At 47.5% G+C, this 25,133-nt stretch overlaps 4 protein-coding genes and 1 non-coding gene across 6 annotated transcripts; 2 read left to right on the top strand and 3 right to left on the bottom strand.

The window, feature by feature from the left end:
• Positions 1 to 408: 408 nt before the first annotated feature.
• LOC142938798 (histone H2B-like) lies at positions 409 to 841 on the top strand. The gene has a single exon (XM_076082206.1). It carries the CDS (start codon positions 419 to 421, stop codon positions 791 to 793), a length of 375 nt encoding a protein of 124 aa, XP_075938321.1. The 5' UTR covers positions 409 to 418; the 3' UTR covers positions 794 to 841.
• A 1,546-nt stretch (positions 842 to 2,387) lies between these two features.
• LOC142938797 (histone H1-like) lies at positions 2,388 to 3,225 on the bottom strand. The gene has a single exon (XM_076082205.1). The coding sequence runs from the start codon at positions 3,161 to 3,163 to the stop codon at positions 2,549 to 2,551; it is 615 nt and encodes a 204-aa protein (XP_075938320.1). The 5' UTR covers positions 3,164 to 3,225; the 3' UTR covers positions 2,388 to 2,548.
• A 1,980-nt stretch (positions 3,226 to 5,205) lies between these two features.
• trnap-agg (transfer RNA proline (anticodon AGG)) lies at positions 5,206 to 5,277 on the bottom strand. Its single transcript has one exon. It is a non-coding gene; the product is annotated as a tRNA-Pro (tRNA).
• A 5,487-nt stretch (positions 5,278 to 10,764) lies between these two features.
• exosc6 (exosome component 6) lies at positions 10,765 to 12,270 on the bottom strand. The gene is made up of 2 exons (XM_076082113.1): positions 11,929 to 12,270; positions 10,765 to 11,465 (listed from the first exon to the last, which is right to left on the bottom strand). Exons 1-2 carry the CDS (start codon positions 12,204 to 12,206, stop codon positions 10,919 to 10,921), a joined length of 825 nt encoding a protein of 274 aa, XP_075938228.1. The 5' UTR covers positions 12,207 to 12,270; the 3' UTR covers positions 10,765 to 10,918.
• Positions 12,271 to 12,706: 436 nt separating this feature from the next.
• Positions 12,707 to 24,040, top strand: aars1 (alanyl-tRNA synthetase 1). 2 transcript variants are annotated; one of them, XM_076082111.1, is made up of 20 exons: positions 12,707 to 12,836; positions 14,253 to 14,410; positions 14,522 to 14,710; positions 15,485 to 15,630; positions 15,783 to 15,974; positions 16,425 to 16,569; positions 17,168 to 17,313; positions 17,437 to 17,545; positions 17,792 to 17,942; positions 18,210 to 18,334; positions 18,788 to 18,932; positions 19,036 to 19,214; positions 19,627 to 19,740; positions 19,899 to 20,105; positions 20,346 to 20,530; positions 21,755 to 21,863; positions 22,203 to 22,316; positions 22,409 to 22,615; positions 22,958 to 23,071; positions 23,171 to 24,040. In XM_076082111.1, exons 2-20 carry the CDS (start codon positions 14,267 to 14,269, stop codon positions 23,348 to 23,350), a joined length of 2,901 nt encoding a protein of 966 aa, XP_075938226.1. In that variant the 5' UTR covers positions 12,707 to 12,836; positions 14,253 to 14,266; the 3' UTR covers positions 23,351 to 24,040. The 2 variants fall into 2 exon arrangements, with proteins under 2 accessions (XP_075938226.1, XP_075938227.1); XM_076082112.1 differs by lacking the exon at positions 12,707 to 12,836 and having other exon boundaries at positions 13,433 to 14,410.
• The last annotated feature ends 1,093 nt before the right edge of the window (positions 24,041 to 25,133 follow it).

The raw sequence follows: 25,133 nt of genomic DNA, 5'->3' as shown, positions 1-25,133 counted from the left end.
TGAAATCCTTTGTTCTCGGCTCCCTCCAACAATGCCTCTACATAAAGGCAGTTTAGTGCAGTACAAAACCTTTCATCTCTCATAATTACACTATTAGAATAAGCTGCAACCTTTTTTTTTGCTTTACTTACTTACTGTTCCTGTCAGACAATAAATCACGTTTCCACCATTTGTTCCCTCTAGATTGATGTAAACCTGTATGTTTTATAACTTTGTATCACGGAGAGTAATTTAGTCATTCAAACACTAAAGACATCCGCTTACAGGAACGGTTAAGTCTTTGGCGCATGCTCAGTCCCTCTCAGAAGACAGCCAATCCTGTGCAAGCAACAGCACAGTGAAATTTGCATCAAGTTGATATATATAGACCGCCCTGTGCTTCTGGGAACATCTTCCGACTCAGAAGAAATCTAGAATCATGCCTGACGCCACTGGTAAAGCGCCCAAGAAGGGCTCCAAGAAAGCCGTCTCTAAGACCGCCGCAAAGACCGGCAAGAAGAGGCGTAAGAGCAGGAAGGAGAGCTACGCCATCTACGTGTACAAGGTGATGAAGCAGGTCCACCCTGATACCGGCATCTCCTCTAAGGCCATGGGCATCATGAACTGCTTCGTGAGCGACATCTTTGAGCGCATCGCCGGTGAGGCCTCTCGTCTGGCTCACTACAACAAGCGCTCCACCATCACTTCCAGGGAGATCCAGACCGCTGTCCGCCTGCTGCTGCCCGGTGAGCTGGCCAAGCACGCGGTGTCTGAGGGAACCAAGGCTGTGACCAAGTACACCAGCTCCAAGTAAACACCTGATGGAGACCAACAACACAACGGCTCTTTTAAGAGCCACCCACTTCATCTAAAGATGTTTCCTCTGAATATAGAAAATGTTTGTTGGTAAACTGAGACAAAGTGATTAATTGCTGTTGTTTTGCATAGGAGTCAAATGGTTATATTTGAGAGGTTATGCAATCTATTTATGTACAGCAGTAATGCACTCATCCAGTGCATGTGTCCGATTTGTATTTTTATTTAGTTGTACTTGTTAAAGCGTCTCTCAGGGCTCTCCTTGAATTGAGTACTACACAGTTGTAGAACTGGAAAACTAAAGTCCTTGTATGAGTGATTTCATGGAAAATTATACTCCTTAAATCTTTATTTATACAGTGCAAAATAGAATGGGACTAATTTTCCACAGAACAGTCTAATCCTCAATTATATATACTTAATATTTTTGAATCGACCAACATCCAGAGGAAGGACAGCAGTTCTCTGACACCAAGATCTTGTAGATAAGAGATCGAACATCTGATTCAGGGCCTATATATATAGTGTGACCTCACTTCTTAGGCGTGAGCGCCATCTTTGGGACAACTTTCGCTACTTCAGTTCTTCTTTCAGTCCATGAGGAGGAACCAGAGAGAGCGATGACGTTACACATCTGACTTTGAGTCGGAGATCATTTTCTACTTTCTTGTGAGGTGCCCTGCTCTACAGGTTCTGTCTTGTATGAAATTATCGTTCTATGATTGTGTTTTCTGCTGATATCTACTGAACATGTTTATTGCACAAACTGCATTTTTGTAGAATATTAACCACTGATGCCAGAAGGGCTGGAGTAGGTCAGTAACATTAAGTTTGTCTGTAGATCAAATACCTGTTGACGGTAGTCTGTGTAAGATACGGATCACTAAGTTACATTTAACAGCTGTTACTGCTTTATAGAGGCTGATAACCAAAAATATCATCTTATAAAGGATTTCAGGATATTAATTAGGATCTTAATGTAGGTGCTCAGTAAACTTTGAAGTTCAGTGGATACTCCTGAAGACATCCAGCCACTAACTGTGGAGATCTGGTTTCTCTCTGCGTATTGTTTTTCCCACATTGACTCCTGTGAATAACATTCAAGCTTATGATTTCAATTATTTAAAGATTATACATCCCTTACTTTAATTGAGGTTTATATTTCTATTTTACATTATGTGCATGATATGATTGCTTTTATTATATATTTTATAATTGATAATTATTAATAATAAATAATATATATATGGTTTTACAGAGCAAGTATTACGGTTATATTCTATCCTTGGCAGGCTTCTCAACCTTTGAGTCAGCGTTCTGTCTCCTGTGAAGCTTTGCAGCACATGTATCATGTTTTGCAGCTCACTCTTCAACTTCCAGACAAGTTGATGCAGATCTCCTCCTGTATGTTTAGATTTGTTACATTTTACTATTTGATACTTGTTAAGAATCGTGTGTAGCTATGAGCAATGGAACGTCCTTAAATGTATCATTTTTCTCCCTTAAAGTAACCGTTATGTCCGCTCTTAATAACTTGTGAAAAAACAGGAAAATTCGTTATTTTTCTATATCATTGTAATAAATTAGGTGACTTTCACTGAATAACTATTGTTTACTTGTCTTTTGTCTCTATATTCTAATACAAAGCTTGTTATAACATTAAGAATAAACAGGAAAATGCTCTTTATGAAGATGTGGGTGGCTCTTAAAAGAGCCTTTTATAGGAGCGTTGGTACTTCAGACTGATAACAGCTCACTTCTTCTTGGGTGCTGCTTTCTTGGCTTTGGGCTTGGCAGCCTTCTTTGCGGGGACTTTCTTGGCTACGGGGGCCTTTTTGACCACCTTCTTGGGGCTCTTGGTGGCCTTTTTGGGGCTCTTGGCTACCTTCTTTGGGCTCTTGACGGGTTTCTTGGCCGCTGCGGGTTTCTTTGCCTTCTTGGGTGATTTCTTAGCGGCTGCTGCTGGTTTCTTTACTGCCGCTGTCTTGGTCTTTTTAGCCGCTGCGGGTTTCTTAGCTGCGGGCTTCTTGACTGTAGGAGCGGTTTTCTTTGCCGGTTTCTCGACAGCCGTCTTGCTCATCTTGAAGGAGCCAGAGGCCCCGGTCCCCTTGGTCTGGACCAGAGTCCCCTTAGTCACCAGGCTCTTGATGGCGGTCTTGACGCGGTTGTTGTTCTTCTCCACATCGTATCCATCGGCGGTCAGAGCCTTCTTCACGGCGGCAGCAGACACGCCGCTCCGCTCCTTGGATGCGGCCACAGCTTTAACGATGAGCTCAGCGACGCTGGGACCAGCCTTCTTCGGCCTGGACACCTTCTTCTTCGCTGCTTTGGCCGCCGCGGGGGCTGGAGCTGGAGCTACTTCTGCCATTTTCTGTCGATGTGTTTGTAGTCACGAGAACACGAGAGTCTGACTGACTGTTGAAGAGCTCAGAGCACGGGGCTGCACTTAAACACACCATGAGAACCGTGGAGACTCAACCCAGCCCGGGACTCCTCAGTGCAGTCTGAAAGCAGAGTCACTTGTGTTTTCTCTTCACTGATAAAGACTCAAAACTAAATGTGGAAGAAGTACTGAAGGCTGACGGTGAAGGGAGCCGATAGCGGACTAGTGTCTCTTCATATTGAAGTCATGTAGAGCTCTGATGATCTCTGTGTTGTGTTTGAGGAGCCTCCAAACCTCACCTCCTCACCGCCGTGGACACCACTGATCAGCGGCTTTTCCCACTCATTTCTCTCTAAAAATGATTTAAAATGCATCAGAGCTCCATCAAAAGTCGTTTTCCAACTGGTCCACATGTTTGTTCAGAGTCTCGATGTGAAAACAACCATCTGATGTTGATCAATGTTTAATAAACTGAAGTTATTCTGGGAGCAGCAAACACACTGATGATGGTCGAGGCTTATGGTGCAGTTCAGCCAGACTTCCTATCAGAGCTGCTCACTGTGAACATGTCCTCAATCAAACTCAATGACAAATACATTAAGTAAGTGGCTTTAAATGTTACAGAAACATTGTTTACATTATTCATGTATCAGAGTTGAATAAAAAAAACATTAAGTGTCAACAGTTATTCTGTCAATTCTAATGAGATTTGAAGTGAGTACTGACATTTAGATCTCTTAAATTTAAAACAGCAGTTCAGATTCGACAGAGCTAAAACTATTTTGCATTTTTGTAACAGCTTGATGAAACTAGTTTGTTCCAGAAGGACTAACTAGTATTTTTATTAATATAATTTTTTAAAACATAATTTGGACCTATTGTATACCCCGGGTCATATAGTGTTTTATATAACTGGGGGCAGAAGTCTCGCTGCCTTGCTCCCCATTGCTGTATTTAAGTTATCTTGAATATTAAGATGGTTATTATAGTATTTTTACTGCAAGAATCATAATGTACAGCATATATATTACATTAAAACCTTACTACTATATCTTGAATTACATTACTATATTGACCAACTCTACACATTGTAAAATCAATCAATACGTTGATTGACTTCCACAGATTGCATTTTGCACTGCAAATCAGAACAGAGTTTATTCTAAATATAATATAGATTCAGCAAATTCATCTGTGGAGACAACAAAATGTTTTTGTTTTTTTCTTATCCATGTTTTTACAAACTCGCTGATGTTGGCTTCCATTGTTGTTGTACACAAGTACTCACCTGTGGTCTTTTTAAAGTGCTTACAACCTGATTGATGAGTCAACAATCAAGCATTCAGGTGTTTGGCCAGGTCACTGCTGTAACGTAATAATATAATATAATTGTGGTTTACGTGTAATTTTAGTGTGGTAGCAATTTTTTTTTAAACTGTAATTGTAATGCGTGTTGACTGACATATTTGTTCTTTAAGTGAACAGGACAAGTATCTGCTTAAAGCAGTTGTCAGCAATGTATTTGGACACTTCCAAAGCTGCTGACAGACCTCTGACGTTGCTGACAATTACCTCCTCTTTTCCTCTGCATCCATTTTTTGCACCATGTTTCATATTTCAGAGTATCAGAGTATGGTGGAGGCACAAGAAGGTGTGGTAGTAGCTCAGTCTTTAGGGAGATGACATGACAATCTGAGGTTCAGTGGTTCAAGTCCTTGTAGTGACACTGTCACTTATTCTGGTACTCGTATGCAATTTTTTAGTTTGTGTACAATGAGTGTCAATAAAAGTTGATCAACATTAACATAAAGAAGACTTTGGTTGCTTGATGGCTCTATCTCGAGCATCAAATGTGTTTGGCAACAGTTTGCACACACATCGAATTTGTACTGTTAGCAGGTGAGTTCCAATGGATACCGTCACTGGAACACAATTTAGTCGTTTTTGATTTGTGTAAACTAAACTGTGAGCTTCATCTGACTTGTTTCATGTGTTCTATCACATTGAAGCCCAATTGTTCAAAATTCGGGCTCGTCCGGGATTTGAACCCGGGACCTCTCGCACCCTAAGCGAGAATCATACCCCTAGACCAACGAGCCATACTTTTATAGTTAAAAGGAGGACACAAATCTTGCTTTCCTATTTTTTCCAGACTTGTACTTAAGTTCTGTTCTGCTGATGTGGCATCTTACAGACCCATATCGTATCTGGTCAAAGAGCGCCCTCTGCTGCTCAACATTTTATATCCCATTCAGCCCTCGGAGCTCTTCACACCCTGCTCATGTGGAACGGTGCCTCGCTATTGAGGTTATTTTGGGCAAATGACAACATATGCTGCATATCTTATGGTGTGTGGTATGTGGGCCGGCCTCACCCAAATAGACCTCACGTTGAAACTCGCCCATTTGGGAGTGTGATATGGCTGCTGGCTGTCCCCCAGATCTGCTCAGGATTTGGGGGTTCATTTGCTCAGCTTGCTATTTCCATTGTTTTCCTCAGCACGTTTAATGTTCAAAAAAATGTCATAAAGGGCTCGAAATGTTTGCAAAGGCGACCTCAAGAACTCGACTATTTGACAGACAGTCCTACAGCCCTTACAGACTTTGTGGCAACACGTGGACGTTGGGAGTTGGTCCCAGAAAAAAAAAGGTCAGAATGCCAGATTGTACATATCCGTTACTTGCCTGCAAGTCGTTGTTTGGGTCGCGTCTGATGTTGATCACTGTTTAATAAACTGAAGTTATTCTGGGAGCAGCAAACACACTGATGATGGTCGAGGCTTATGGTGCAGTTCAGCCAGACTTCCTATCAGAGCTGCTCATTGTGAACCTGTCCTCTGCTGATAATAACTTTTAATATGAATAGTTATACTATTAATGATCAAACACACTGCCAAATAAATGTTACCTGTATTGGAAAGTAATGCCTTAAATCCATATATCGGAGCTAAATATTCAAAAACTTCCTTCGGTATCAAAAAACTAATTTTGAGCGCTGACTGAAATCGAGATGTTTTCAGAGTTGAGGAACGACTGCGCGTAGAGCCATAGCAGCTAACAGCGGCCCAGCCGGGCGCTGAGAGCAGAGGGACACACTCTACTTCTTTTATTTTATTTTAATTTGTAGATAAGCACTCAATTTTTCAGCAACGACACATACAACGCACTGTCTAATGGGACAGAATTCCACCTTTTCCTCTTCCGCTCATTTTCACCAGTCAAAGTATTTCAGCTGAATGGTTTAAGAACTCTTTGCCCAGTCGAGTTGCCACATATCTGAGGGTAAGGTTACAACTGCCACTCAGGCTGCGGGATTGGCTGAGGAGTATGTACTCATTCATAAGAGCTTGCCCGGTGAGCATGTGTTTCACAAAGGTGGTGGTGTGGAGTCCTCTGTTCGGTTTGGGGGTTTTCTAGGTAAGGGGGCCCTGGGGAAGTCTGAAATTACTGCCGTGAGGTGGACCACTGGAAGCAGGATGTCACGGGGCATGATGAGGACTCAAGCGCAGACAGTCAGAGTAGGGGAAAAAAAGTCTTTAATAGCTCACAAACAAAAACAGGTAATCCAAGGACAAGACAAAAGACGAGGGGGAAAATCCGGCAGGACAGACAGACTGGGAAACCGGGAACAGGATGAGCAAAACGGGCGGGTAGGTAGGAAACAAACACAACAATGATCTGGCAGTGAGTGAGTGAAAGACAGGGGTTTAAATAGTGACTAGGCAGAGTGAACAGGTGAGAGTAATGAGCTGATGAGGTGAGTGTGACTGGCAGGTGCACTGAATGAACTGATTAGGTGAGTGAGGAGCTACAGAAAGAAACAAAGACACAGAACACACAGGGCAAAGCCTGATCGTGACAGTACCCCCCCTCCAAGGGACGGATTCCAGACGTCCAAAAGAAAAACAAAAAAATCTTCCAAGGGAGGGCGGTGGGGGCCCGGAGGAGGGTTATCACTCCTCCGAGGCCGAGAGTCAGAGTCCACAACCGGGTGGGTGGAGGGGGTCCAGAGGAGGGATGGCCGGCCTGGCAGACTGGGGAGACAGAGGGTCCGGAGGACGGAGCTCTGGAGACTGAGGGTCCGGAGGACGGAGCTCTGGAGACTGAGGGTCCGGAGGACGGAGCTCTAGAGACTGGGGGTCCGGAGGACGGAGCTCTAGAGACTGGGGGTCCGGGGGTCGGAACTCTGGAGACTGGGGGTCCGGGGGTCGGAACTCTGGAGACTGGGGGTCCGGGGGTCGGAACTCTGGAGACTGGGGGTCCGGGGGTCGGAACTCTGGAGACTGGGGGTCCGGGGGTCGGAACTCTGGAGACTGGGGGTCCGGGGGTCGGAACTCTGGAGACTGGGGGTCCGGGGGTCGGAACTCTGGAGACTGGGGGTCCGGGGGTCGGAACTCTGGAGACTGGGGGTCCGGGGGTCGGAACTCTGGAGACTGGGGGTCCGGGGGTCGGAACTCTGGAGACTGGGGGTCCGGGGGTCGGAACTCTGGAGACTGGGGGTCCGGGGGTCGGAACTCTGGAGACTGGGGGTCCGGGGGTCGGAACTCTGGAGACTGGGGGTCCGGGGGTCGGAACTCTGGAGACTGGGGGTCCGGGGGTCGGAACTCTGGAGACTGGGGGTCCGGGGGTTGGAACTCTAGAGATTGGGGGTCCGGGGGTCGGAACTCTGGAGATTGGGGGTCCGGGGGTCGGAACTCTAGAGATTGGGGGTCCGGGGGTCGGAACTCTAGAGATTCAGGGGCTGGAGATCAGACGGGGAACAGGGCTCCAGGGGCTGGAGATCAGACGGGGAACAGGTCTCCAGGGACTGGAGATGAGGCTCCGGGCAACCGGAGTCCATAGACTGGGGCTCAGGGGGATAGACTGATGACCCAGCGGTGTAAAGGGCTGGAGGTCGTTGCAGTGCGGCGGCGGCAGCGGCCGGGACTGGAGGTCGCTGCGGTTCGGAGACGGCGGAGGCCGGGACTGGAGGTCGCTGCGGTTCGGCGGCGGCCGGGACTGGAGGTCGCTGCGGTTTGGAGACGGCGGCGGCCGGGACTGGAGGTCGCTGCGGTTCGGAGACGGCGGCGGCCGGGACTGGAGGTCGCTGCGGTTCGGAGACGGCGGCGGCCGGGACTGGAGGTCGCTGCGGTTCGGCGGCGGCCGGGACTGGAGGTCGCTGCGGTTCGGCGGCGGCCGGGACTGGAGGTCGCTGCGGTTCGGCGGCGGCCGGGACTGGAGGTCGCTGCGGTTCGGCGGCGGCCGGGAATGGAGGTCGCTGCGGTTCGGCGGCGGCCGGGACTGGAGGTCGCTGCGGTTCGGCGGCGGCCGGGACTGGAGGTCGCTGCGGTTCGGAGACGGCGGCGGCCGGGACTGGAGGTCGCTGCGGTTCGGAGACGGCGGCGGCCGGGACTGGAGGTCGCTGCGGTTCGGAGACGGCGGCGGCCCGGACTGGAGGTCGCTGCGGTTCGGAGACGGCGGCGGCCGGGACTGGAGGTCGCTGCGGTTCGGAGACGGCGGCGGCCGGGACTGGAGGTCGCTGCGGTTCGGCGGCGGCCGGGACTGGAGGTCGCTGCGGTTCGGCGGCGGCCGGGACTGGAGGTCGCTGCAGTTCGGAGACGGCGGCGGCCGGGACTGGAGGTCGCTGCGGTTCGGAGACGGCGGCGGCCCGGACTGGAGGTCGCTGCGGTTCGGAGACGGCGGCGGCCCGGACTGGAGGTCGCTGCGGTTCGGAGACGGCGGCGGCCGGGACTGGAGGTCGCTGCGGTTCGGAGACGGCGGCGGCCGGGACTGGAGGTCGCTGCGGTTCGGAGACGGCGGCGGCCCGGACTGGAGGTCGCTGCGGTTCGGAGACGGCGGCGGCCCGGACTGGAGGTCGCTGCGGTCCGGAGACGGCGGCGGCCGGGACTGGAGGTCGCTGCGGTTCGAAGACGGCGGCGGCCCGGACTGGAGGTCGCTGCGGTTCGAAGACGGCGGCGGCCCGGACTGGGGATAGCTGCTGCTCCGAGGCGACAGCTGGAGTCGGCTGGATCGCCGACCGGACACGGGGAGGTGGAGTCGGTCGGACCGCCGACAGGACACGGGGAGCTGGAGTTAGCTGCGGCCCAGCGGGAGCGGGGAATCGCTGCGGCCCAGCGGGAGCGGGGGATCGCTGCGGCCCAGCGGGAGCGGGGGATCGCTGCGGCCCAGCGGGAGCGGGGGATCGCTGCGGCCCAGCGGGGATGGAAGTCTGACCCTTCTTTCTCTGTCTCCTACGAGTGTTGAGCTGGCAGTCCATCAGGTCGCGGTTCGCCTTCTGGACACTCCGAGGCCCACCAAAGGCCAGGCGGGTTCCCATGAACTGCTCATACCACTCAGGGAGACGGCACTTCAACCCATGGTCTGCTGAGTCCATTGTAGGCCAGATCATTCTGTCACGGGGCATGATGAGGACTCAAGCGCAGACAGTCAGAGTAGGGGAAAAAAAGTCTTTAATAGCTCACAAACAAAAACAGGTAATCCAAGGACAAGACAAAAGACGAGGGGGAAAATCCGGCAGGACAAGGCAGGGCAGACAGACTGGGAAACCGGGAACAGGATGAGCAAAACGGGCGGGTAGGTAGGAAATAAACACAACAATGATCTGGCAGTGAGTGAGTGAGTGAAAGACAGGGGTTTAAATAGTGACTAGGCAGAGTGAACAGGTGAGAGTAATGAGCTGATGAGGTGAGTGTGACTGGCAGGTGCACTGAATGAACTGATTAGGTGAGTGAGGAGCTACAGAAAGAAACAAAGACACAGAACACACAGGGCAAAGCCTGATCGTGACACAGGACACTAAGTTAGTGACACTAAAGTACCTGTTAAGATTTTGAGGGATACGGGTGCTCTCAACTCCTATGTTCAGGAGTCCGTTTTGTTGTTTTTCAGAAAAACACTGATACAGGAGATACAATCCTTCTCCATGGAATGGGGTTAAGGGTGTTACCCAGTGCATAGGAGGCATTTAGATTGTGGCTTGGTGCCTATTGGTGTGAGACCCAAAAAATGATGAATAAAATAGGAGTCCTTTGTGTCTAATGTGGTATCTACTCACTTTAGAGGAAAACAAATGTGCAATTGTGATGATTACTATTTCATTTCTAAATTGTAAAACATGGGGTATGCAGCCCACTGCACAGTAGTTTTTAACATTGTGATGACATCACATATAAAAAAAAAAATTTAAAAAATGCTTTTCTTGGCTTGAGGAAATTTTACAAAATATAAAACCTACATGGTTAAAAAAAAAAAATAATTGTCAGAACCGATACCCACAAGCCAATGGGTGACTGGACCATAGGTAGGGGGACCTCTAGTGGCATTGAGGTCAAATGACAACACAGCAACTCCTGCATAGCTGATGGCAGAGCAACAGCTGAGATCTTATGTTTATATGATGTCTGCCAATTTTCACACGAGTGCATTTCTTTAGTTATTTTCCACTTAGTAGTTTGCACCATGACAATACATTCAGGAACCATCCCAGATGAGCAACCTCATTAATCCAACCTACAAAGTGTGTTCTCCTTCCCAAATGTCAGGCAAATTAGAAGTTTCATAACCCAGATACAGAATGGACCATATAAGCACATTGACAAATGATTTAATACAAAACACACCATCTTCAACATTTCCATTTCAAGAACATAACAGCAAACATAGGTTATGTTCTCAAAGTGAGGACTGGAAATTGTAAAATAGAAAAGCTATGAACTGAGCAGTTATTGGGTTAGAGCGTCTCTCAGCTCTCTGACGGTGGGGGTGCAGCCCTGCGCACAGCCCTGGAAAGGGCTTGTTGGATGACCGGGTACAGTTTATAGCATCCCTCAATGCAGGTCCGCACCCCGGCTGTCAGAGTCTCTTCGGCCATTTCTCCATCCGACTGCAGCCCAGAAATCTGGTTCAGGCTGGGGAGGAACGCGACGGTCAGACCGCCCTGGTTCTCGCAACTGACTGAGCCGCAGCTGTTTTCCTCCGCGTAAGAAGGGTCGACCACGTAAGAGGCGCCATCCTGGTGTATGGAACAGCCGAGCACCAGATCGTACATTTCGATCCCTGCGTCCGCGAGGGCGAGCGAAGCGCACGTGACCGCGTGGGCCAGAACAGAACCGCTGTTCTCCAGAACCATCACGTTGACCTCGACCTGAGAGCGGGGGTATTTGTGGAGGCACACGGCTGGCTGCAGACTCTCGTGCAGCATCAGGGAGAGGTCCTTGTCCTGGCTCCCCTGAATCCAGGAGCCCCTCTCCGGGCAGGAGAATGGAGCGAAGCGCATATCAGTAGTCAACCTGGATACACAGAGAAATGCTATTATAATAACGCTTTGTTGTCTTATTTACTCTCTTCCTGTAGAACCCAGTTGCAAACACCAGTGTCCACTTCAAATGCATAGTATAAGTAGGGATGCAGATGCTTGAGGGCAAACCTGGCTAAACTCAGTTGACAGACTTGCATGATTGAAAATGGCATATGTGAAAGCATTATTAGTGGTAACGCTGGTGGTTGGTTATTTTGTCTTTTGTACAACGTTGGAAATAAGTTCATATTTTAAGCACGAGTAATTTAACTTCTGTTGAATACTTGAACTGACTATCTGAAGGTTGCTAATGTGAACTAACGTCAACATTCAGCTAACATAAGCTGCTCCTCATACAAAACCGAGTGTTACTGCTTATGAATTCAGGCAGAATGTGTAAGTCTCTAGATTAATAAAGCGAAATCAAAAAATACATGAATGAAATCCCTACATACCTTCCACATTTCATATCGGTCTCATCTTTCCGCTCCGTTTCTCTGGGGCCGTAAACGCAGCACATCAACTTGGTGTTCCCAGCCTCGATGTACGCGGAGCCTTTAGCCTGGCTCACCAGCCCGCACCGGACAAACACGGGCCGCACGTCCACTTGGTCCCGCTGACGACCGTCCGCTCTCGGGCCGCGCGAGGGAAGAACGGCCGCAGGTTTGCACAAAAACAGAGACGGACTCTGTGACGCTTCTGGGCCGCGTACACGTTTGGTGTCAGTCGGCATGGCGCATGGAAGTTCGGTGCAAAATGAGCAGCGTCTGAACAAGTCCGGCACAAATCCTGTCCCCAGGAAACACAGCAAGTCGAATAAAGGTTCCGCTATTGCGTGGTAGTGAAGGGAACTACATCAGTGATAAAAACAAATATGATGTGCTGCTGCAATAACAATGAGTGATATTTCACTATCATTATTATGTCACAAAATCACAAATTATTACACAACTCTTGGTACATCTCATGGCGACTTGGCCAGAACCTAAACACCCAAACTAACGCTCTGAAACTATCATTGACAAGACATTTTAATGTAAATTTATATTTACAAACATGTGCACAACCATTTCTTTATTTTTATCAAGCGGATCAAAAATATTTATTGACACCCTCATCAACACCGATGTCTGTTGCATTGCATCAGCCAAAACAAGGAAGTTTGTACCATTCATGAAGCGGGCTCGGCTGAGATTGACAGCAGGCTCGTCCAATAAAAACTTCACCTTCCGACGTACCGGTGCGGACGGGCCAATGGGCGGCTGCCATGGGCGTGTCCACTTTCCTTTTGGTCGAGCAGCGTGGGCTACAGCAGTGTGTCAGGGAGCAGTAACTGATTCATTCTGCTAGAATTGCGACCTCTGTGAGTATTATCCTTTGCTTCAAATGTTTAAAGTGTACCGTGACATTCGCTAAAGAAGATTTTCTGTTAGAGTTGTGGGCTGAAATCTGTCTCGACAGAGGGAGCCGGCTCTGGCTACCATTTCCTTTGCTAACGTCAGCTCGTCGAGCTAGTTCGCCTCTGCCAGATTACAACCGTCCGACGGTCAGATAATGCTGCATTACGGCTTTTAGGAGCAGTTTCAGAGGAACGATGTGTGGCATGACTTGCAGTATTTCGTGGCAACGATTTCTGAAGCACTTGTTTACAGCAGAGCTGCAAAGGTGACCTGGGGGAACTTATTTTAGTCAGCAGGAGGAAAGAAAATTAACCCGCTGAGACGTCATGTTACACCTGCGGATACAACTCATTTTAGTCATTTGTGGACCTCCCCAATGGAAAGTCACTATATTTTTGAGAAGCACGGAGCTGCTCCACTGACTGACCTGGAGTTTAACTCTGTGGACGTAAAGATGTTGGCTTCATAACTTAAAACCCACCCGAGGTCTTTGTCAGTCACGTGATTACAGATGAGAATAATTGTGTTCATCCTTATTTGCATCCTTAAAAGTGCACGACTGTCCCTGTTGTCACTGTATTCTCCTGTTGTCAGTTATTGTATCCTGTTTGCTGTCCCTCCCATGTGTCCTTTGTTGGGTCTCATCTTCATCACAAGGAGCAATTATTTTCATTTATTTTTTTACAATACACCAACAGTCTGTTCTTCACAGAGACCAAAGTTTCCGTCCCATCACCCCAAGGTGTCCACTTTCCCTCGTTGCCAGCGGGGTGGTTTGGTAGTCCGGATGGGGACGGAGGCTGTTTCCGTCTGCTCGCTGGCCCCAGAGAGCCGACGCCATCGGCTGTGTGGTTTCCTTTGCTAACTTGTTTACGAATGAGTCCACTGATGGGAATGTGCTGCCTTTTAATTATAGACATCATTGGTACTGTAGCTATGGTGCTTGGTTATAAGACCAAAACAAAAACATGTTTAATTGAATTCAGATCCTTGAAATCCTTAATGGCTTTAGTTTTCGGTGACCTGACCCCAGAATTGCTTCTTTACCGGCTGCTCCTATTGCTTTACGTTAACCCACATATTAAGGACACATATCGGTTTGTAACACACTATTAGGTAGTTGTAAGCGGATATAAGCGTTTAACTAGTAGGCCAACTGCTTCTATGAGCTGCTGTTTAACTGTTGACAAATACTGTACAGATATAAAGACTTCAACATGTTCTCATCTGCGTACAACTAAATAATAGTTATAATAAATCTTCTGAAAAAGCAACTGAGAAATTACAATAATGTAATTAAGGTTCCGGGTCCCACAACAAGTGAACTGGACATGGAGCTGAATTGTACAGTATTCATTTTTTGTGCATTTTTTGTTCAGACAGCTGATTCAGAATGGACTCCTCTTTGAGTGCAGCTCAAATCCGCGAGAAGTTCATCGACTTCTTCCGTCGCCATGAGCACAAGTACGTCCACTCGTCGGCCACCGTCCCGCTGGACGACCCCACGCTGCTTTTCGCCAACGCTGGCATGAACCAGGTAACCGAACACCCGTGCGCCTCTTTTTTTATACCTACCCACTGCTTTTTTGCTGCAATTCCGAGATTCTCGACGGCTCACAAATTTGCTTTTTGTGCCGCTTCGTCTTAGTTCAAGCCCATCTTCCTCAACACCATCGACCCGTCCCACCCTATGGCCAGGCTGTCTCGTGCCACCAACACCCAAAAGTGTATCCGGGCAGGAGGCAAACACAACGACCTGGACGATGTGGGCAAAGACGTCTACCACCACACCTTCTTCGAGATGCTGGGGTCCTGGTCCTTTGGGGACTACTTTAAGGTACTACGCTGTCATACTTTTCAGCCACCGTACAGCAATGATACGACTGACATTGGCATTTTGAGGCAGATACCAATATTGATGTTTCATAACGACATAGGCGTTTTCTTTTCATTTTTTATTAAACACAACTTACAGATCCCTTCAATTTTATTTATTTTTTTGCTAAAATTGTGACCAAGATACTAAGCGGGACATTTTACAGTTGGAAACTCTACTTATCACTGCATTCAGTTTCTAAATGACCTCACACCTAGTTTTCTGTATCATCTGCACCAATACTGATTTATCGGCAATAAGCTAATATTGACTGATACATCAGTCTTGCAGACTTATTGGTCTAGCTCCACTTGCACCTTCTATCTGCTGCGGTGCCCTTCATTTTGACTTGAAGATAAAGCGGTAAGCTACAGATTTGCTTTTACTGTGGCCGAGTATGTGTGGAGAAACGTGGTCTAATGTAGCTACAAGTTTATTTCTGCTGAGTCGATACAGGATTTTAGCCGTGGTAGGGAATTGTAAAGTTTTCAGTCACGTCAAGTTTATTTTTCGCAGCAAAGATCCAAAAATGGTCTTTTCTATGCCGTCGACGTGGCTGATTCAACGAGGGGAAACCGTTAATGAACTTGCTTCATGCGCAAGAATTGATTTTTAATCATGATTATCATATGAACCAGTTTTTTCACTTGTTGAACTTTTCTGTCTCGTTGTCCTCTCGCGTCTCGTCTCGTTCTTCCCTCTGCTCATTCGGCCTCTTCCCACCTGCCCCTGCAGCACCTGGCCTGTAAGATGGCCTTGGAGCTGCTGACCCAGGAGTTCGGTATTTCCATAGAGCGTCTGTACGTCACCTACTTCGGGGGTCAACCCGACGCGGGCCTGGAGCCGGACCTGGAGTGCAAACAGATCTGGATCGACCTGGGGTGAGCCTAGCTTGTGAACTAGAGATGTGTCGGTGTACGCACCAGATGAAGGCATTTGTACAGGTCCTACTTGTCACACAACTGCATTTTTTTTTACCAATTTAATTGAATCCCCCCCCCCACCCTCTCTCTGCTCGCTGTGTTCCTCTCAGGGTGGATGAGGCTCGCGTGCTGCCGGGCAGTATGAAGGACAACTTCTGGGAGATGGGGGACACCGGGCCCTGCGGCCCCTGCAGTGAGATCCACTACGACCGCATCGGAGGGAGGGACGCCGCTCACCTGGTGAACATGGACGATCCCAATGTCCTGGAGGTCTGGAACCTGGTGTTCATCCAGTTCAACAGGTAACGGAAGAAAAGACACACACACACACAGAGACAGCCAATAATCAGAGTATCTGATTTTTTTCATAGTGTTTTGTACACTATGCAGAGCAACTACTGAATCATACGTACTCACCGTCTCTCCACACCTCTTCACAGTCCTTGCTATTGTATGTGCAGTACATGTTTTACAAATGAAGAAATCTGACCACTTGGCCGTCTAAACTGATAATCTGGTTTCTGAAAAGGTTTAAAATGTGTGACCCAGGAAAGAAATGGTGTCGGGATAAAAAGGAGAATAATTTCTCGTATCCAAAATAATTCAATGTTTGACGTGAACTGAACAAAACTGTATGATCCTCCCTTGTGAAAAAAACCTGCGTGCTCTCCCACTACGAGGCGGCCTCGTCAAAAGTGCTTACTCAGTGACTGTGTGTTTTTAACGCTCGCTTCTCGGTCCACCGTGCGCAGAGAGTCAGAGACCGAGCTGAAGCCCCTGCCCAAGAAGAGCATCGACACAGGGATGGGCCTGGAGCGCCTGGTGTCCGTGCTGCAGAACAAGATGTCCAACTATGACACTGACCTCTTCGTCCCGTACTTTGAAGCCATTCAGAAGGTACTGAAACGCACCCCAAGTGCAGCAACATCTCACCTGTCAGGTGGGTAAATGCTGAATTCAGCAGCACGCACACTATTGTGATCCAGATTATTCAGATATGTACTTTTGAAAAATATTACGCTTTTTTAAAAACATTTTCTTACAATGGGAGACATTTTCAAATTCTCTTAAAGCTACCTCGAAATGCTTGTAAACTTTAAACAGTTTTCAAGGCCTTGCACTATTTAAGTACAAGTCAGCTTTTTGATATCTTTTTAGTATAGGGCTGCTGAGAGTGGGTGATATCACAGCTAGAGTGCAGAGAATCTTTTTAAATCTTGAGAGACGCTGTTGGTCACAGACGTATTACTACAGAAGCAAACAGATTTACACATTTGGACACACAAGCCTGAAAGTAACAGGAACTCCAAGCAAACACCCCACAGGCACTCGTGTTTACACTGACCAACAATAACCCAAACAGTAGCATATTTTCTAACCTGCCCCCATTGTTTTGACACTACACACACAATTTGTGTTCATCAGTGGGGCCTAACTCTCCAGGAGAGTTGTGTTTTTGCTTGCTGCTGGACAGAGTTCTTGTGTTTTGTTTCAGGGTACAGGTGCTCGACCGTACACCGGTAAAGTGGGCGCCGAGGATTGTGACGGTATTGACATGGCCTACCGCGTGCTGGCCGACCACGCCCGCACCATCACCATCGCCCTATCAGACGGCGGCCGGCCTGACAACACAGGAAGAGGGTGAGACATTGGAGTGTCCTGTAGTTTGTGATTACAGATGATATATTTCAAGACGCCGTGGCTTTGAACGCAGCATTTTTTTCACACGTCATTGTGATGTTTCGCTGTTTCCGTCATGCTCAGCTACGTGTTGCGGAGGATCCTGCGTCGCGCCGTCCGTTACTCTCACGAGAAGCTGGGAGCTCAGAGAGGCTTTTTTGCCACTCTGGTGGATGTGGTGGTCGATTCCCTGGTGAGAACAACTTATTTTTTTTTTTTTGATCTGGTAATGGCCTCAGCAAGTGTTTTCTCATTTAATGAACTGTTAAAGTGGACAAAGGGTTAGCACAGATATGTCTCCTGGCACTACTTATATATATAAAATGATACCCACCAACTCTATGCGTTATAGCAGCACAATTGTCAGGACTGAGGTGACCCACTCTCTACGTTCCCTCTTTTAACGTGTCCCCATCTTCTTTCACTCTCACACCTCCAGGGCAATGCCTTCCCGGAGCTGAAGAAAGACCCAGAAGTGGTGAAGGACATCATTAATGAGGAGGAGGAGCAGTTCCTCAAAACCCTCAGCAGGGGGCGCCGTATCCTTGATAGGAAGATCATGAGTCTGGGAGACAGCAAGACCATTCCAGGTGAGACGCAGGTGAAGGGAAGCTTTGCCGCTTGCATGTGCACACGTGGAAAGAGTTCAGGTTTGCTGTTGGATATCATGTGTTGGAAGGGTTTTAAAACATTTCATCTGAACATGTTTCTTTTCTAAAAGTCATGTGACTCCTCACCACCCTTATCTCTTTGCTCTTTGATCCCTGGTTTTCTGTTTGACTCGAGGAGTCTTTGAGCATTACTGCTTCAGACAGACATATCAAGCAGCTTTTTTTTCACCCCCTCTCGGCGTCCAGGTGACACAGCATGGCTGTTGTATGACACATACGGCTTCCCCCTGGACCTGACCTCCCTCATCGCAGAGGAGAAAGGCATGGCGGTGGACATCGCTGCCTTCGAAGAGGAGAAGAAGGCCGCACAGGTGAGGAGAGGGGAAGGAAACTTTCTTACTGTTTGAATTGTTGCCCTTGACTGCTCTGCGAGGGGAAACTCCACTGAGCAGTGTTTTGTTTCCACTCCCGTGGGAACACCATTTTACCTTGTGTCAGCGTTCTCCAGTATCGCACTGTAAGTCACAGTCAGCAGCTGTGCACCTGCTGTTTTTAAATAAACCCTCTCTTACTGGACAGCGCTGTGATAAGCTGTTGTCTGATTTTTTTCTTTTTTTTTGGGGGGGGGGGGGAACTGTAGCCTATGACTGCTGTACAGCACTCAATGAACAATCAATGAACTAACTGTCTTGATACATACTGGCACTAAAGAAAACCACTATCAGTTGCTTTATTTATGCAGTAATATTGTCAGTTTGTCAATGAATGTGTCATTAATTAAGAGGTTTCTAAGTCCACTAAGCCGGGCATGTGTTCCCGTGTAGTTAAAGTCCCAGGGCAAGGGCACAGGAGACGTGGACCACATCATGTTGGACATCTACGCCATCGAGGAGCTGAGGAACAAGAACACACCCGCCACAGACGACTCCTCCAAATACAAATACACCTCCGAGGAAACCGGCAACTACAGTCAGTGATCCGCACGCTCACCATGCAGACTTTTAAGTCCACCTGATGCGGCTGTGTTTTCAGGACATTCGCGCACTAACCCCCCCCCCCCGCGTGTCTATAGAGTTTGAGCAGCCCTCGGCCACGGTGCAGGCCCTGCGTTGCGACCGAGCCTTCTGCGACAGCGTGACCACGGGTCAGGAGTGCGGCGTGCTGCTCGACCAGACGTCCTTCTACGCCGAGCAGGGCGGGCAGACATTCGACGAGGGCTACATGGTTCGAGAGGACGACAGCACGGGGGACGTAAGTGAAACGCAAATCAAGGAAACTATGACGGAGACGGGTGCTTCTCGGCACGAGCTCCGCTGATGCTGTTTGAGAGTGTTTTTGTAAAAGCATCATCAGGCAGGAGGTGTTAAAAAGAGTCATTAGAGTATTTTACCAAACGACACAGTGGTCAAATACCCAGGTTTGTGCTGAATTTGTTGACTTGAGAAATGGCACCATCACTTAGTTGGTGTTAAACATAAGAGAAAAAAGTCCCTCTGTTACATGAGAATAATTGATTTTCTTTCATCTATTGTCCTTTTTGAAGTTAAAAAAGAAAATGCTCGAACAAAATACACACAACACACCAGCGTTCTGACTAAACTTTCTCAGAACAACAACCTGTCCATTCATTCCGTCTCCCCGTCTTTCTTCCCCGTCAACGCAGCGGATGGAGTTCACGGTGAAGAACACGCAGGTTCGAGGAGGTTACGTTCTTCACCTGGGGACGGTCTATGGCGTTCTGAAGGTTGGAGACCGCGTTACATTACGCGTAGATGAGGTGAGAACACGTGCAGTCTACGTCTTAACCATAGAATCAAGTGACATACATGATATTGAAAATCAGTTTCTGACCTCTTCCCTCCGCTCGGTCTGTTTTTATTGCCTCTGGCTGAAGCTGTGATTGAATCCAAGTATCTGGTCACATCGTCTTTCCAGGCTCGTCGCAGGCCCATCATGAGCAACCACACCGCCACGCACATCTTGAACTTCGCCCTGCGGGGGGTTTTGGGGGAGGCAGACCAGAGGGGCTCCCTGGTGGCCCCCGACCGCCTGCGGTTTGACTTCACTGCTAAAGGTGCCCTGAGCACGGGGGAGGTCCGCCGCACTGAGGAGATCGCTTGTGCCATGATAAAAGAAGCAAAGGTCAGCGGGAGAATAAGCATGAAACAGCAACAGATTGTAGTTCCTTTAAAGGGAATATGTGGCCTTCTTTTAAGATACTGATTTTGATGGAGGTGGCGACGCTAGCTCAAGGTTTTGTATGAAGAGAAAATCAAATATTCCTGATTAAAGTTTCACACTTGCCTTTAATACATATTAATATTGACTCCATACAAACCATCAGCTGACGGTGTTTTCCCTCCCGCGCTTTGCTCTCTCCAGCCGGTGTACGCCATGGACGCCCCGCTAGCAAAGGCCAAGGCCATTCAGGGCCTGCGCGCCGTGTTCGATGAGACCTACCCCGACCCCGTCCGAGTCGTGTCCATCGGCATCCCCGTCGAGGAGCTGCTTGAGAAGCCCGAGAGCACCGCTGGTTCTCTCACCTCCATCGAGTTTTGCGGGGGAACGTGAGTGTCGATGCTTTGTTCCATTTTTCATGTCCGCTGACTTGCGACGAGGAATGCAAACCAGCACCGTAGTCCGCTTAACTGAATAAAGTTAAATTAAGCGTGAAAACAATTAATTTAAAGAATGTGTTTCGAGCTTGTCATCAAGTTTAAGAATGTAGCATTTTTAATCCCGAATGTCAGATGCCAGATAAGGAGTTGGTTTGCATATAAAGTTTTTTTTTTTTTTAAAGAGAACAAATTTTGCCACATACACGGTGTACATATGTTCATACATGTGGGAAGTTAAACAGTGAAAGTTCTACATAGCTTAAGCAAAAACTAAATGAACAATGTTTCTCTAACTGTAATTTAAGAGTTCCTCCTTGATGAGCTGTAATTCTATTGTGTTGGAGAATAAAGCGTAGCAAAGCAGAACAAGTGCCGTGTTCACATAAAGTAGCAGAACCAAAGCACACGGCAGGAAGAAACGTTTGAACCTGAGAGCATTTTAGTTTCATGAGCTCCTGTTTTTGATTGTGTGTTTGCCATGAAGCGAACGCAAGGGTCGCTGGTAATCACGGGTCATGTTCCCACATCAACCCGGAGATGTAGAGTCGTCTCTGAATCAATGTCTGCATCTGCACCAAGCCAACAGTTTTCCGAAGTGTCAGACCTGCCCAGTGTCGGTGTGTAAAGTGGAAACCGTGATTTGGATTTGTGAGTCTTTCCGGTGAAGCGTCCGTGTGCCGATGATGCCCAGGACATGTTAGTACAGCTCCGATCAGCGATCAGCCTCGCTCTGCTGACTTTCACAGTGTCCGCTCCGGGCTGTAAAATCCACCCGAAAGACAAGACGCCCCAGCTCTCGCATAGATTATTGCAAGACTTTCCATTTGATTTGATTGCTGTCTGCGTCAAAAGTGATTTCCAAGCTGTATTTCATGTGCATAGGTGTTGAAACTGACCCTTGTGGGTGCATTGAGGTGGTTCTGATTCAAGCTCTGGAGGAGACGTTTGCACTAAGCTTGCTCATGCCGCTTCAGGTTTTAAAATATTCCACTTTAGTGAACTGTTGTTGTGCCTCCCGATGTCGTCTTTGATGTCGTTTTAATCCGCAGCCACTTTAAAGAACCCTTTGTTCATGCTGCTGCTGTTCTGTAATGTTTTCTCTCCTCCTCCACCTCCTCCTCCATAGTTGTGCAACGTTTTTGGTAATGTGCTGTTGGTTTCTGTTATGCGCAGCCATCTGCAGAACTCTGGTCACGCCGCGCCGTTTGTCATCGTCTCAGAGGAGGCCATCGCTAAGGGCATCCGCCGCATTGTTGCTGTGACAGGAACAGAGGCCCAGAAGGTCAGCACTAACACACACACACACTAACATACACACACTAACACACACGCACACACTCATGCGCTTGCTGCCAGCATTATGCTCATCCCCAGAAAAGAGTTTACCTAACATTTTGAAGAAACTACATTTTATACAGCGCATGTTTCCATCTAAAAGGAAATGAAAATGACTTGTTGCGGCGTGTCGATGGTCAAATAGTCGCAATGATTTTCTGTCCACTCACAACAGAAAACCGAACTAAGTGAAAATGTGTCTCAGACTGAGGGACGACATGTCGAAAAAAGGCAGTGATGAAACTTTAGTGAAGCTCGTTTCTCGTGTGTCATTCACATTCATCAGGCCCAGAGGAAAGCCGATTCCCTGCTCCAGGCTTTGTCCGGGCTGGGAGACAAGGTGAAGCAGCAGACGGCCCCGAACAAGGACGTTCAGAAAGACATCGCCGACATGACGGAGGTAAATGGCTTTTTTTCTTATTTTGTGCTTCAAAGAACATCCCAATAGAGCGACCCTGTGCTGTGGTGCCAACATGTCCGTCCTCCCTGCAGTTGATCGGCACAGCAGTGATCTCCCAGTGGAAGAAGGACGAGATGAGGGAATCCCTAAAGGGCCTGAAGAAGACCATGGATGACTTGGACCGCAACTACAAGGCGGACATCCAGAAGAGAGTCCTGGAGAAGACCAAGGAGGTGATAGAGAGCAGCCCGAACCAAGCGCTGCTTGTCATGGAGATGGAGACCGGAGCCTCAGCTAAGGTGAGAGTCGAGATGGTGTTGAAAGAGGGACTGAAATGATGCATTTGCATTTTTTGTGTTCTCTGAATTGACCCTACATGCTCATATAAGCGGAGATTTATTATCCAAACCCCAAGACTTCATCAGCATCCCATACAAAACTACATGAAGAGTACAAACCGCATAAAATCTAGTTTATCTCTGCAGTATTGCACATTTTCCCTGCCAGTCTCATTCTTTATCATATTGTGCCATCTGACCGTGACACATCCATAGTGCTAATTAGGAGACTACTTCTTCCCTCACTGTGTCTACTCTTTCCCTCCTTCTCGCTCACTTGTTTTTCTCCTTATCCTCCCTCAGGCTCTCAACGAGTCACTGAAGTTGCTGAAGTCGCAGTCTCCTCAGACCGCTGCCATGCTCTTCACCGTAGACCCCGAAGCCGGCAAGATCACCTGCCTGTGTCAAGTCCCACAGGTAACACGGCCATTCATTCAGTCAAACTGTGCACCGGCAGCAATTCCGCGCCACGTTTTATAAACAGATTTAAACCCTGATCGCCCTTCCTCTCCTCAGGATGTGGCCAAGCGAGGTCTGAAGGCCAGCGAGTGGGTTCAGGAGCTGTGCCCCCTGCTGGACGGCAAGGGAGGCGGCAAGGACATGTCGGCCCAGGCCACGGGCAAGAACATTCAGTGCCTGCAGGAGGCGCTGCAGATGGCCAACCAGTTTGCACAGCTTAAACTGGGGGAGAACTAAGAGCAGAGAGATGTCAGTGTGGTAGGAGGAGGAGGTTGCAAACATAGGTTGGGTCTTAATTGAGTTAGAAATCATCCTTTTTTCCTTTGTCCATTTCCTCTCTTTTCTTCTCCCCTTGGGTCACAAAATATTAGAAAAACAAACAAAGCTCCCGGGTTTCTTGCTCACTATGTTGACGGATGACACTCTGTCAACACTCTGTATAAATCGAGATCCTCTGATGCAGTTAAGTGAAAGAGGGCAGCCGATCATTCGAGAAATCTTACTTCTGTGCGTCCACTGCACTGTTGCACGCTTGTGACCGAGGGAAACAGATGTGCTTTTGATCGATTTTTAGCCTCCGGCCAGGACTGCACCGCTCAGATGAAGCGACTAAAACGAATGGCTCCGTCCATCAGAGTGAGCAAAAGCCAGAGTTCTCTCCTGTGATTGGTTGCACTAGCTGTATCTTGCTTTTTCAAATAACAAGCCATTATCTGACATGTTAGAAGTCAACGGGTTTAATTTAGTAAATAAATAATTCATTAAACTGTATAAAATTATCATGAACGTGTCCAATAATTAATCTGTGTAACTTCATTTGCTGACTTTTAATATCGATTGAATGCAGGATGTTGTCTGTTATCATTGTAGCTGTTCCATGTCAGATGTGTCACGTTATGAGGATGGAATAAATATGACTGCTGTCTACTTTGCTTCTTTCAAATGTGTGATATATTTGTATTGGTGATAAATCTCAGGGAGGAAAGTGCAGACTCGAGGTTTGATGGATCACTGAGCAAAAAGCACTGAGGTGTAAATGTATGTGTACGTTGTAGGAGCATCTATTATGAACACTTGGTTTAAAGAGAGTGAATATTGTGTGCGTTGTTCGACAGTTGCAGATTTGTTACATTATTCTTAACCTGCAATAACATGTTTGGCCACTTGGGGGGAGTGGAAACAAGCTGTATACACAACACTGACACGTTCTATCGCCATTGATTGGTTGAACTTGATAGCAAATAGTTGGCAATTTACACATCCTGCAGTAAATCCAATATCCACTGCGTCTTGTCTGGATTTAGTCTTCACTTCCTGAGGAAAACAAACTGGTTTCCAGCTTGACGCCCCGTGATGTCATTTAGTGCTGGGCAAAATCATCTGAAGCAACTAAAGCTGTGAAACCAAATGTAATAGAGTGAAAAGTTAAATATTTGTCTCTTTGAAACACATTGCAGAAGTTTAAAGTCACATAAAATGGAAATATTTCATCTTTCTTCACTATTGGAAGAAATGCATTACAATAAGTACGTTTTCTTTAGTGTATAATCACCTGATAAGAATAGTTGTGTTTTCGTTTCCTCTTCACAGAGCCGGTCGCCATGATGTTGCTATCTGCTCGATGACGCCAAATCCCACACACTGGACCTTTAAGTATACGGCAGGCCACTCCAGTACCCAAATTATTTTAGTAGCTCAGTGTAAACCAAAACCCTAATCCCACAAACACGCAGTCAGACCTCATGTTTCATGAAGCTTTTATTTGTACAATAGCATAAGATACAAAGAGTTGGATCACATATCATACGGATGTGTCAATGTAGTAAATACACGTGTGGTGTACTACCTAGTCCAAAAGGTAGTCCTACTGACGAATGAGACATTGAAGCTTGAACTAGATGATGACAGATCCAGACAGCAGGAAAACCACCGATATGGAACGATTTCACCCATCTCAACTGAGACAACAACCTTTCTAGATCCCTGGACGACTTCTCCTACAGTATCTGCTAAGATGTAT

The sequence above is a fragment of the Anarhichas minor genome, unplaced genomic scaffold (assembly GCF_050575085.1).
Source record: "Anarhichas minor isolate MPS153535 unplaced genomic scaffold, ASM5057508v1 ptg000090l, whole genome shotgun sequence".
Taxonomy (NCBI): domain Eukaryota; kingdom Metazoa; phylum Chordata; class Actinopteri; order Perciformes; family Anarhichadidae; genus Anarhichas; species Anarhichas minor.
The sequence above is the reverse complement of the archived record's forward strand: the minus strand, read 5'-3'. Positions and strand labels throughout refer to the sequence as shown.

Bases quoted from the DNA above. Each gene is read 5' to 3' on its own strand.
- LOC142938798 (XM_076082206.1), top strand. From the start codon at position 419: ATGCCTGACGCCACTGGTAAAGCGCCCAAGAAGGGCTCCAAGAAAGCC.
- LOC142938797 (XM_076082205.1), bottom strand. From the start codon at position 3,163: ATGGCAGAAGTAGCTCCAGCTCCAGCCCCCGCGGCGGCCAAAGCAGCG.
- exosc6 (XM_076082113.1), bottom strand. From the start codon at position 12,206: ATGCCGACTGACACCAAACGTGTACGCGGCCCAGAAGCGTCACAGAGT. The intron at 11,466-11,928 runs GTATGTAGGGAT...CTGTGTATCCAG, and splicing joins ACCGATATGAAATGTGGAAG to GTTGACTACTGATATGCGCT.
- aars1 (XM_076082111.1), top strand. From the start codon at position 14,267: ATGGACTCCTCTTTGAGTGCAGCTCAAATCCGCGAGAAGTTCATCGAC. The intron at 14,411-14,521 runs GTAACCGAACAC...GCTTCGTCTTAG, and splicing joins CCAACGCTGGCATGAACCAG to TTCAAGCCCATCTTCCTCAA. The intron at 17,314-17,436 runs GTGAGACATTGG...CGTCATGCTCAG, and splicing joins CCTGACAACACAGGAAGAGG to CTACGTGTTGCGGAGGATCC.